Here is a 14,371-nt window from a genome sequence, read left to right on the forward strand (position 1 = left end):
GGATATAACAGTAGTCTCCATGTACATGTTACACAGTTTATAGTTACTAAATTCTGCACTCATAAAATTATTACAGGGGTTTCAACAATCTTTGTGTGGGTTCAATCGCCAGTGGCCAAATAGTTCAGTTATAGTAGAGAACCTGACTAGAGAAAATTCAGTGGGCCTGGGTTCAAATCCTGGCCTGATATGTTGCATTTTCTCGCTGTTACATTTGGTGCCATAGACCAGCGCCTAATAGGTGAAAATGCCTGCCAGGATAAAGATCCTGGGTTGATTGATGTCTTCAAGGTATGAAGACATTTAAGGGAGGAATTTGGCAGTCATACGGGCGTGACCGCAGGTGACCAGATAGCTCAGTTGGTAGAGCACCTGACTGGAGATTTAGGGGTCTCTGGTTTAAATCCTGGTCTGGTCTGTTGCAATTTCTCCCTTCCTGTTACACCTGTTAATTCTATGGTTGTTATAATGAATTATCTAATTTGTCAATACAAGCCATCACAGGGTCCAACATATGCCGTGGGGATCTGGGCTAGAACAGGTCCCAAGTACTCCCTGCTTGTCTTAAGAGGCGACTAAATGCCAAGACAGATGCACAAAATAAATGGGGCCGTCCTTTGTATAAGACCTTAAAAAAACTGAGGTTCCATGTCACAGTAGGTGTGGCATGATGAAGGTCCCTCCCTGCTCAGACTGTAAGCGCCAAGCATAGGCCTGAATTTTGCAGCCCTTCACCAGCAGTGGTGACGTCTCCATATGAGTGAAAGATTCTCGAGAGGGACATTAAACAATATTTAATCAATCAATCAACCAACATATTTCACACCATGTTAGGCCCTTCTTTATATACCGATTAGGACTACTCCATATGGCTATTGAGATATAGGGCTCACGGTACATGTTCGGTCAACAGGGGATGCTTACTCCTCTTAGGCATCCCATCCCGACTCTAGTATGTCCAGGGATCCATGTTTGCCTTTAATTGTTTTACAGAACTTAAGAGATTGATCGCTGTTCCTTATCTTCACTTGTTCATCTACTTGATTTTGAGCAAGATCATTCATTGAATGATTTTTTCTCTTTTTGGTAAGATATGCACACAATATTTCTGGAAATTTTATAACTGTGAGACAGATAAACAATGAAAGTCAAACAGTGGGTGTAACCCAATCAAATTCTAATCTCTCCACTAGATCAATCAGCTCTTACTAAAACTGTTCCATCTGTCCTATTGGGACCAAGCTGTTCAATCAAAGAACCAGGGCTTATACCGTAGTTAAATCACGTTTTGTCCAAATATTTTCCACTCGAGTCAAAAACCATATAAATTTGAAGCCACTACAATTGGGCCTTGGACCTGTTGCAAACCCAAAACCAGCTAGTATGATTCTTACACCAATAAAAACCGGTACATTTGTCCTAAATCAACAAATCTCTTTAACTTAAAATGAACCAGGCCTGGGGGTTATAAAACATCTTTGGGCACATTTTCATTCTCAAACTCAATGCTTTAAATCGTATTCATACTCAAAAGTGAAGGTTATAATAAAAATAGATAAATTTTATTCGGTAAATACATACATACATAAGATACCAAGGATAACCCATTAAGCTCGAAAGCTTATTTCCAATGGGGTCCTTTTGATGCACGGATGTTTGCGCTAGGGGGTCATTTATGTGGGAGGAAACCAGAGTACCCGGAGGAAACCCACGTGTCATACCCTCTCACCTACAACCACTGCCGATCACGGGGATCGAACTCGGGTCGCAGTGGTGAGAAGCAAGAGTGCTACCTCTGCGCTATCCGGACACCCAATAAAACTTTCATAAAATCTCTCATACTCAAATGGAGTACATGCTAAAGATTTTTCGAGTATGCTTTGGAGCTTGCTGAAAGTTGTACTCAAAACAAACATGACCGAGTTTGAGTACTGTAAAAGTTTTTATAACCTCCAGGCCATATTTCTTTCTTCAATAGATATTTTACTCAATTTATTTTATTTATAGTATGAGAGTACAATTTTATCACGTTTATACAGAAATATACTTGTACAGCACACGGGAGTAAAGGTTAATTGTTAAAATTGTGATATAGTTTACAGTACTACAGAATGTAACAGGATCTAGTTTACAGTACTACAGAATGTAACAAGATCTTAATAGTTTACAGGACTACAGAATGTAACAGGGTCTAGTTTACAGTACTACAGAATGTAACAGGGTCTAGTTTACAGTACTACAGAATGTAACAGGATCTTGTTTACAGTACTACAGAATGTGACAGGATCTTGTTTACAGTACTCAGGGAGAGACATTAACTTTTCTTACTCGAAGTTTTACTTGTCCGAATGAAAAACTTAGTTGTCCGAAATATTTAAGACTCTAATAAGTCTGTCAACCAGTAACTCTAATTATCTCGCTTTGTCAATTGGTGATACAGTACGATCTACTAGAATGGGCCTTTGCTATAATCTGACAATTTGGTAAAGAAAACAGCAATATAGGGAGTTGGACATTACGTTCTAATATTTTATATTCGTCAAGCTTAACACAATTATTATAATAATCACATTTTCTACTGAAATAATCACTTGCCTCATCGGGCAAGTGTGTATCAAATTTCACTTGTCCGAACTGGGTTTTCACTTGCCTCGTTATTATTATATGATTGAATAATTTCTAGCTCTCTAATTGGCTGAGATCCAACATGTAGAAATCATACTACGTTATGTTTACCTGCACGTGACCTTCCAGGTGAATATAAGGAATTATTTTTTCCACATAAGACCAAAAATAGGTCGTTGAAACTTACAATTAAAGCAAAGAACAATCTTGAAGGGTTTTTTAATCATATAATAAAACAATTATTGCTGTGTTTGAGGTCAATACGATGATTTAGCCACCTTTCTTCGGGCTCGGTGAATATTGTACTCCTCAGGTGTCTAAATCATCGTATTGACCTCAAACACAGCAATAATTGTATAATGTCGATCCCTGGTACTACAGAATGTAACAGGATCTAGTTTACAGTACTACAGAATGTAACAGGGTCTAGTTTACAGGACTACAGAATGTAACCGGGTCTAGTTTACAGGACTACAGAATGTAACAGGATCTAGTTTACAGGACTACAGAATGTAACAGGATCTAGTTTACAGTACTACAGAATGTAACAGGGTCTAGTTTAGAGTACTACAGAATGTAACAGGATCTAGTTTAAAGGACTACAGAATGTAACAGGATCTAGTTTACAGTACTACAGAATGTAACAGGATCTAGTTTACAGGACTACAGAATGTAACAGGGTCTAGTTTACAGTACTACAGAATGTAACAGGATCTAGTTTACAGGACTACAGAATGTAACAGGATCTAGTTTACAGTACTACAGAATGTAACAGGATCTAGTTTACAGGACTACAGAATGTAACAGGATCTAGTTTAGAGTACTACAGAATGTAACAGGATCTATATTAGAGTACTACAGAATGTAACAGGGTCTAGTTTACACAACTACAGAATGTAACAGGATCTTGTTTACAGTACTACAGAATGTAACAGGATCTAGTTTACAGTACTACAGAATGTAACAGGGTATAGTTTACAGTACTACAGAATGCAACAGGGTCTAGTTTACAGTACTATAGAATGTAACAGGATCTTGTTCACAGTACTACAGAATGTAGCAGGATCTAGTTTACAGTACTACAGAATGTAACAGGATCTAGTTTACAGGACTACAGAATGTAACAGGATCTAGTTTACAGGACTACAAAATGTAACAGGATCTAGTTTAGAGTACTACAGAATGTAACAGGATCTATATTAGAGTACTACAGAATGTAACAGGATCTAGTTTAGAGTACTACAGAATGTAACAGGATCTAGTTTACAATACTAGAATGCAAAAAGATCTAGTTTACAGTACTACAGAATGTAACAGTAAATGTAGATGGCAGTACATTTCAACTCAGAATCATCAAAAACAAGATGTGTTTGTGAAACACAAATGCCCCCCGATAATGGCCAATTCCGAAGATGGCCAAGGTCACAAGGACAAATATTTTGGTAGCAGTAGAAAGATCTTGTCACAAGAAATGCTCATGTACAATATGAAAGCTCTAATATTTACCATTTATAAGTTATGACCCATGTCAATTTTTAAAAAGTAGGTCAAATGTCAAGGTCAAAAGGTTTAGTACCAACAGAAAGGTCTTGTCACAAGGAATACTCGTGTGAAATATCGAAGCTCCATCATTTACTGTTCAAAAGTTATAAGCAAGGTTAAAATTTTCAATAAGTAGGTCAAACTCCAAGGTCACTGGGTCAAAAATGTTGGTACCCACAAAAAGGTCTTGTCATAAGAAATACACATGTGAAATATCGAAGCTCTATCACTTACTGTTCCAAAGTTATAAGCAAGGTTAAAATTTTCAAAAAGTAGATCAAACTCCCAAGGTCAAGGGTCAAAAATGTTGGTACCCACAGAAAGGTCTTGTCATAAGGAATACTCATGTGAAATATCAAAGCTCTATCACTTACTGTTCAAAAGTTATTAGCAAGGTTAAAGTTTCAGACAGAATTACAGACAGGACAAAAACAACATGCCCCCGATCTTCGATCTCGGGGGCATAAAAATTTGAATATTTTTCAATGACTTCAATTGCATTGATACAACATTACCTATCATTACAATCAAAGGAATATGTATCTTCTCGAGCCTTGTTGCAAGTACTAGTACATATTTAGGTCACTCAAGTGACTTCATAGCTATCAGGTTCTGTCCCTGATCATGCAATGGTTGTAAAAATTTCAACCTGGTTGTAAAAATTTCCAACCTTTTCTGGAACAGCTGCACCAATTTTGGCATACATCTATGGGTCAAGGTAAACTTTATGAACTCTGCCTTTCTAGGGCCTGAGGGATGTGGTCAAGTTTCCCTCCTGTTGATTTTCCCATATAATTGATCAAGTGATTCACCGTAAAAATAGCTGCAGATAGCCCAGACAGATGCACAACCTGATCATAATAGGACACCCACCTATAGACAGGACCCTAGTAATTAATGGATTTCTATAATACGGGGGAGGGGTAGAGTTACAACCTCTTTTAAACCATCCTCAGCCCTGAAAATTATAATCGAAAAATTCTAAAGACAGAAATTCTTATGACACACTGAAATCTCTTGCTGGTGCCACTATTAAAACAGCTAAAGTTAACAGGTTTTAATGTTCCGTATCACACTGGAGTAACATCCAGAAAATTGTATCCTCTACATTGCAAATGATTTTTTCCCATTTGAAATAGATATTGGTCTGTTTTAAAGGGACTGGTTCACGATTTTTGATAAAAATATTTTTTCATTTGTTATGTTAAACATTAAAAATAACGTATTTAATGTTAACATCCAAAATTTTGACCTTCTGAATGCAAGCAATATTTTAGCCTTAAATATGGAACGCCGCAGCTGTCTTAAGGCTATAAAATATGCAGTATATTGTCACTGATATATAATATCAAGTTTATTCCTTATTCAATGGGTCTATTCTCTATACCATTAAGGCCATTTTTTATATCATTACGTCTACTTGATATAATATGTAGTGAAAAACCAATAACATGATGTCAAATCAATGTATTACATAGTTGGGTATACATAATATTCAATCTAAAATCTATAATATGTTGTCGAGGTTGTATTTCATTAAGTCATATTCATAAATCAGAGGGTTCAGACGTTATAAGATGACGTCAAAACAACATGTCACTCCGTCGTTTTAAACAACGACATCAAACACACACAATATCAAGTCTATCCTCTGTATCATCAAGTTCATTTATTATGACATGCAGTGAAAACACTATAATATGATGTCACAACAATACATCATTAAATCCTTTTCACATGACATGTGGTTCAATGTATAATAATTTAAGTAAAAATTTTATATCAGTTTCTCGTGTTTACTGTTATTTACTCTGTTTTAAATGACGCGCTGTGAAATATTTATAACACATTGTCAAAGTTAGGTTTCATTTCATCGTTCATAAGTTACATATACCGCTACGTTATTATACGATGTCAAGACAATACACCGTTATGTTGGTTTTATATATTATGTTGTTGTATTCCGAATGATTTAAAGTGCATTCGGAGTTTCTCTCGCCGAATCCTGGTTCGCCCCAGTCACAGTAGTCGAGTGGTATCGCCGATTGAAATTCCACACAATTCCTATCACACATTTTGCAAATTCTTTTCCCTATTTCCTTTAAGTATAACTTTCTTTCCGTCAGTGTTATTCTTACCTCTCACTTTCAATTCTGAGATTATGAGCACTTTTTCTAATTTCGCAGTTTTAAAAACCTTTTAAAAATATATTTTTCATTTTCGAAATTTGTTTACAGTCAAAATATGTAAGAGATTCTACACAGGTAAAAGGGGGGGGGGGGGGGGGGGGACCCGTCTATATAAATAACGCAGCAGGCGCGGATCCAGAAATTTTTTCCAGGGGGGGTGGGGTCGAACCTATTATATATAATATAATAACAGTCAACTCAATTTTCTTATAAATCGTTATATTGTAATTTTTTTTATCTTTGCAAATTCCGGGGGGAGGGGGAGGGGGGGGGGTCCGGACCCCCCACCCCCTCTAGATCCGCGCATGCGCAGTGTTCAACTATATACGTTACCTGTATTAAATTGGGGCGAAACCACCTATGGGGCGAAACCACACGATCCTCTGGCGCGAAAAGTCAATAAAACATGGAGGACCTACGCGAAATACTTGAAGAATTAGGTATACCTAACGTTCTTGAAAATTTCGAGAGGGAAAACGTTTCACAAGAAATGATATGTATGTTATCGGACGATGAATTAAAAAGGTTGGGCATAGAAACAATAGGATTGAGGCATAAACTGAAACAACTTCTCGATTTAAGGAAACATCAACCTTCAACTTCTGTCATTTCTGAAAGATCGCGCCTATTCAGCCCTTATTCTCGCACTTCAGCAAGTAAACCTGGGAAAAGATCACGTAAGAAAGAAAAGTTTATCACGCTGCATTTTCTCTGCTTGGCACACACAGGACAGAAGAGTGTCCCAAACGGCAACGAAAAAGAAGTTTTGAATAAAGCAGGACTAGGAAAGAAAAAAATTCTTTTGAAAAAATCTGATGATGAGAAGGAATTAGCAGAAACACTTATTTCGAAAGAAGTAAATGAAGATGGTGATTTTGTCGGCTTTCCAAAATTAGCAGATGGGGGTGGTTTTGAATTACTTCGCAGTACTCAAAACTGCAGAGATTTAACTTTAATAAACTGTTCATGGTCAGCTAAAGAATTGCAGAAAAATGTGAACCCACAGGTTACCATATACATTAGACCAATACAGAAAAATGTATCGACTGAAGCTATCGTTAATCGTCCTGAAAAATTGGCAGAATTGAGCATTGAAGAAAAATGTGTGACATGTGGAAGAAAATTTTTAGTAAGGGAACTACGAAAACACACAGAAACATGTGACCAAGCACCCTCAGTTTCTACAGATGTTGATACTACCAGTATAGTGCCAGTAACACAAATCGTGCAAACTGATGTACCAGTTGATGTTAATGGAATGAGTTTTTTTCAGGGCCTATTCGAAAGTAATGACATTACCCTTACAGTGGCCCCAACAGTTGATATCGAAAGTGTTGCAACCCCATCGATAGAGTTTGAAAATGTTACAACCCCATCCATCAAGGATGAAAGTGTTGCAACCCCTGTGCATGTTGAAACTGTAACAGGTGTGACAAATAGAATAGTTAATTTTTGCAAAACACAAAATATATTGGACCCTGTTGAAATTTTGCGTAAAGTTCAAAATGAAATGGTGACTGGTAGACCTTTGGAAGTCGTTGACGTTACAAATAGTTCTGAAGGCGACACAAACTTCATTTTGGTAGACAGAACTCATCTTTTGGAGACATCGTTTGATGAAATCAAAGGAATTGAGGATCTTAGAAAGACTTTAGAAGTACAGTTTTATGATGAGGTTGGTATAGATATTTAAGAAATGCATATAGAGTGATGATAAAATTTGAAAAAAATGGTAACAAATTACTTTTAAGAACAAATGTGGGGTGATTATGACATCAAATATGGCATCTTTGGTGGCCAAGGGTTTATGATCCTCTCCGCTTCTCTACAGGTGTAGAAAAGCGGAGCGGCGGATCACAAACCCTTGGCTAGCGAAGATACAATATGGCTGAAGAGTAGAGAAACAACCTAGGAATGCTAAAGTTTTATTATATGAAGTGTGACTGTCAAAATTCTAAAGGATGAAAGCACTAACAGATGACAATATTGTTGGGTTTAGTGAATATTGACTTTTGGGAGGGGGGATATTTTATTATTGTATCAAGATTTGGATTTACAAACTATGTAATTATGCATAAATTTATATGCATATATATACTTTTTGTTGTAGACGGCTGTAGATTATGGAGGCCCCAGGAAGGAGTTTTTCAGATTAGTTTTGCAGGCCATCAAGGAGAAATATTTTGACAGTGGACTGAGAGAATTACTTCATGAAGATTATGAAGTTGTTGGAAAGACTTTTGGTTTGTATTAAACTTTTAATTTATAATAGTGTGCTAATTAAGTAACTACATTTAAACGAATGTCAAACAAGAAATTTCAGTGCAAAGAGCCAAGACACTTTGGCCTGAAAACTGTCATCCAAAAGACCAAAAGGGGAGGGGGATTTGCCTTATAAATTTTGTACCCTCCCAATTTTACTATAAATGTAACATATGAATAATCAAATGTTACAATATATTGAATAATCATATTAAAGTACTCCTGGTGTATAATATCATGATTTTAATTGTTTTCTCTTTCTTTTTAGGGGGTTGGTGGGGTAGCGATATCTAATAGAATTATATGTTCTTGTTATTGTATGAATAAAATTTTGTACATTTATTAACATCTACTTTTACACAAAAGTATAGAAATATTTCATCATCAACACTAGAGACAATGATGCCTTGTTATGATTCTGTAATAAGCAATATTGTTGAGTTTTTATAGAAATAATGTTTAAAATGTGCTTCTTTTTGTTAATAATGCCTTCCGGGGCCCTTGATTGGTCGATGAAATACCTTGTTCAGGGAAAGTAGGGTTTTAAAAAAGACTTATCATAAATTATGATACAGATACTAAGATGTACAATGTAAATTAAAGCTGATTTCAGAATTTAGGGAGACTCTTAAGTTAAGCTAACAGGAACTCTTTTACATAGAAGCTTGAATGTTATCTTAATGTATTATAAATGATAATGTTACAGACCTTTGGAGTTTAAATGCATGTGATTACAAGTATGTTTGTATTGCAGCTTTAAGTATTCTACAAAATGGCAAAATCCCAACTTTTTTGGACCCAGATGTAATCCAGAAGATATTTTCTGATTCCACAGACAATCCATGCATAACAAGCTTGAGAGGAGGGCTTGAGACATTGGGACTGTATACAGTAATACTTCTAGTATAATTTTGATTTCAAAGACCTTCATAATTGTGTGAATATCAAATTTACTCATGTACTGGAAAAAGTGCTATGGATATATGTACATTAGGGCTGTGCGGTGCACCGAAAATTCCAATACATTGAGTTTTATACCATTCGATTCTATGTACTGATTACAAATTCCGGATTTCGGTTTGGTTTAGATTTTGCATGCACCAAAACAACAAGTATGGCGGATGTGCAGACGTGTATATTTATACAACAGAGAATCAAATCATGACTGTTGAGATTTAACATTTTCACCACTCAGATACATGTACCAACTGGGCAACAGAATATGATCAGCCAGATCATTGCAGTGTATCTTTACATGATTTATGACTTTTCTGTCAGTGCTGGGGATCGTAGATGATGACACAGATTAAATGATTTGACAGTTGATATGAGAGAGAAGTAAAGATTTTCAAAGACTCAATTGATTATGATAGAATTGTTGAATTTTGACATAAATGAAAACAATATCATATACATTTTAGATTGACTAATAGATTTGTATGATAATCCAAAAACTATGCTGCACATTAATATAACAAAATTTAATAGACTGTTAGTGAATGTTTTCTTTTTTTATCAAAGTTAAAATATGCAGTTATAGATATGATGTTTACAAATGACGGCATATAGTTAAATAAAACTTGAATGAAATTAGATGAAGTATGCTACTCATTAAGAATATAAATTTTTGTACTGTTATTGAATAAATTGGACCGAACATGAACTGAATCGTAATCTAACTTAATCGTGCTGCTCTGAATCGAAACGGAATTGAACTAACCCTGAATCGTCGCAGCCCTATATGTAATGAATTTGCCATCAATGCTGTGTACATAAGTAATTGTGTGCTATTTTGGAATCGATCAACAGTTACAATCAATGAAAATATGTGCTGAAGGTTTATTAATATGTGAGATTTTTTTAACACTTAATGATTGATGTCTACCCATCTGTCTGTCACAATCTGTAAACTTCTCACATTATTAGATATCATCTGTAGATTGAACCAAACTTGCACACATATGCATTCTTGTGTATAGGGCTTTAAAAATTACTAAATCATATCTACATGTGTACCATACCCTGGCATTTAGAAAGGGAGGAGGGATTATTGAACATAGGTACAATGTAGTGATCATTCGAAATCTTTCACAAGAACTTACAAAACTTCTGTGAAAGAATTATTGTACATTCTAAATTGTTCAATCAGTGGACTCGGGCTGCTCCCACAATTGTCAAATCAATATGAAAACATCCTTATACTGAGTATAATGCAGATTCTGTATATTTCACAAACTATTCTCTGGGGCCACGAAGGGGCATAGATTTTAACATAGATTTATATTGGAAAACATCTTTAGAATTTTCTCAGTACCAGTAAATGCCCAAACTATCAGATAGATATGAAAGCTTGTTGAAAATATGGCATTAGGGAAAAAATATAGTGTGGGTTTAAAGATATTCAAGTTCATGCTGTTTGAGATTGATTGACATAGTAAATCCCCAGAAGATTGCATGATGACGACTTTCATCAAAGGTAGTATATTCTTAATTCTATTGCATTTTTCTTTTAGATTTGTATGCAGCTTCCAAGTTTTCTGTACCTTTTCCAAAAACATTCATTACCTTTGACATTTAGGATGCTCACATTCCTTCTAAAGCCTCAATTTTCTCAAGAGGGCAGCAACAACATTGAAGTTGAAAAGAAGGTCTACGCTGCATTTGTTCGATATCTAAGAGAAGTCGCAAGTAAGACATGCAAGTCTGTGTAACGGTTTTGAGAATGTTTTCCTGTTTTAAAGAGTCCAGGTAGACATTTTGGTTTTTAAGCTCACCTGAGCTGAAAGCTCAATTGAGCTTTTCTGATCGCCTGTTGTCTGTCTGTCCGTCTGTCTGTACACTTTTTACATTTACATGAAAACTTTCTGACATAGTGCAGATTCAAGTTTGTTCAAATCATGGCCGTGGGGGGGGGGGGGGGGGGGGGGGGGGGGGGTCAAAGTTTTACATACAAATATAGGAAAAAGCTTTAAAAATTTTCTTCTCAAGAACCATTGGGCCAAAGAAGTTGACATTTACATGAAAGCTTTATGACATAGTGTAGATTCAAGTTTGCAAAGGGTAGTTTGGGCCATAATAGGGACTAAGGTTTTACATGCAAATATATATGGAAAGTCTTCAGATATGGGCCAAGGTGACTCAGGTGAGCGATGTGGCCCATGGGCCTCTTGTTTCATGATGGTGCTATTAATGTAATGTTAATCACTGATTGAAAATAATGACAGTTTACTTTATTTTTTTACACAGATATTATGATATAATAACATAAATAAAGTCTAGTAAAGTTCTTTCTTCTCCAGGTGGTCGGAGAGAACACTTGTCCTTAGCAAACGTACTACAGTTTGTGACAGGAGCTGATGAGGAGCCACTACTGGGGTTCAAAATCCCACCCACTATCCAGTTTCCAGAAGTCATGAACTCATTCATTCCAACTGCCAACACATGCATCAACTCTCTCCAGCTTCCAAGACCAAAACCAGACTTAAATGTGAACTTTCCTTTAGATGAAAAGCTATTTGAATTATATGATTATGCTTTCTTAAACCTCTTTTATGGACTGCATTAAGTTTTTAACAAATTTTTAGTCATTCTCTATCACCCAATCAAGTCTCAATTTTTTTTATAAGAATATGTAACACAATTATACAAGTATCACCACATACTTATTACAAAAAATTCTACAGTTTGTATGTAGGGTCCATGGGTACAGCTTTAGGGGATTTGTTTCATAAAACTTGCTGAATTTAAAAGAAATTTGTTATATCAATATAAAATAATCTTCATATATACTGAAGAACTAGTAAAGTGCACTGGTCTGGGTCAGGACAGGACTATTTTTAGTGCAAAGTTTGATGTAAATTTACACAATGTATCTTAAAAGATCTTCCTTCAAAATGTGTAGTAAGAACCTGACCAATTGATATGAAAGCATTCTTGTATAATAATGCACATTCAAGTTAGTTCAAATATTGGTACCAGGGGAGTTGATGAGGCCACAATAGAATTTCAAAGTTAAATGTATAGAATACCAAAGTTGGCACAAAGCATCCTTAGGTAAAGGGAATTCTAAATTGTTAAAATAAAGGCCACCTTCCAAGGGGAGATAAGAAAAGGTAAAAATAGAGTAGGGTCATTAAAAAATCTTCTCAAGAACCACTGGGCCAGAAAAGATGAAATTTATAGATGAGCTTTATTAGGTAGTGCAGATTCTAAATTGATAAAATCATAGCCCCCGGGGGTTGGATGGGGCCACAATAGGGGATCAAAATTTTTACATACAAATATATAGGGAAAATCTTTAAAAATCTTCTTCTCAAGAACCACTGAGCCAGAAAAGCTGATTTTTACATGAAAGCTTTCTGACATAGTGCAGATTCAAGTTTTTCAAATCATGGCCCCCGGGGGTAGGATCGGGCCACAAGGGAGGATCAAAGTTTTACATAGAAATATATAGGAAAAATCGTTAAAAATCTTCTCAAGAACCATTGGGCCAAAGAAGTTGACATTTACAAGGAAGCTTTGTGATATAGTGTAGATTCAAGTTTGCAAAAATCATGGCCTCCAGGGGTAGGTTGGAGCCATAATGGGGACTAAGGTTTTACATGCACATATATATGGAAAGTCTTCAGGTATGGGTCAAGGTGATTCAGGTGAGCAATGTGGCCCATGGGCCTCTTGTTAACTCATCTGAGTCGAAGGCTCGAGTGAGCTTTTCTGATCAAAATTTGTCAGTTGTCTGTCAACGTCGTCGTAAACTTTTCACATTTTCCTCTTCTCCTGCAGAACTATTGGGCTAATTTCAACCAAACTTGGCACAAAGCACCATTTGGTAAAGGGGATTCAATTTTGTTCAAATGAAGGGCCATGCCTCTCTCAAAGGGGAGATAATCACAAAAATGCAAAAATAGGGTGGGGTCATTTAAAAATAGTCTTCTCAAGAACCACTGGCAGGGCAAAAACTGTCCAAAATCAATTAATTTTCAAAAATCCTTTCTTTACAACTACACATCTACATGTATATGAAAAGCAGGAACGCCTCCACCAAAATTATAAATTCATAATACCCTGGATAGTAGTTTTTGACTCAATTTATTATCAATAGCAATAAAGATGATGTTATTTAAATGTTTTACACAAATTTCATAATCACAGGGGTAGGGATTTTGGTTTGAGGGTGGGACCAACATTATCATAATGATTATTGTCTTTACTTCTTAAATTTTACTGAAACTGTATAAAAACTAAATGTATAATAAAAAACAGCAGAAAAGTACGCACTAATTTTGAATTTCATAACAAGGGTTGTGACTCGAGGGCTGGTCCAAAATAGCCGTATAGTGGGTTGGTAACAAGCCATCCGATGCGATTTTGTAACAATTTAATCCGTCATGTTATAATGGGGAATCGCCCCATATGGGTGTACTTCTGTTTTGGGCAGTATGTGGTTGTCTATATTGTAGCAGGTCGAAGATTGTTTTTCCTTTACATTTAACATGTGTATTATTGTCAATGCCACATGTAATTGAAATCCATTACTTTATGATTTTTTGTATTCTACATCTTGCCATAAGTTACAGGTATAACTCTGTCTCAAAGTCCTTCTAGTCAAAAGTCTGGTCATTTTGTACTTGTAACATTTTTGCTCTTGGTGTGAATTACCATATATGTCTTCTTCATTATTTAATGATTCTGTGTATATATGTTTACATTTTGTCATTTATTGAATTAATAAATGACAGTTTTAATCACCTTCA

The 14,371-nt window shown here is 35.7% G+C and overlaps 1 protein-coding gene across 1 annotated transcript; it reads left to right on the forward strand.

Moving 5' to 3' along the window:
• Positions 1–6,763: 6,763 nt before the first annotated feature.
• Positions 6,764–14,371, forward strand: LOC130055101 (uncharacterized). Its single transcript, XM_056166571.1, has 5 exons — positions 6,764–8,031; positions 8,467–8,599; positions 9,373–9,509; positions 11,132–11,306; positions 11,918–14,371. The coding sequence occupies exons 1-5, from the start codon at positions 6,847–6,849 to the stop codon at positions 12,181–12,183; spliced, it is 1,896 nt and encodes a 631-aa protein (XP_056022546.1). The 5' UTR covers positions 6,764–6,846; the 3' UTR covers positions 12,184–14,371.

Source organism: Ostrea edulis, chromosome 5, assembly GCF_947568905.1.
Source record: "Ostrea edulis chromosome 5, xbOstEdul1.1, whole genome shotgun sequence".
NCBI classification, from domain to species: Eukaryota; Metazoa; Mollusca; class Bivalvia; order Ostreida; family Ostreidae; genus Ostrea; species Ostrea edulis.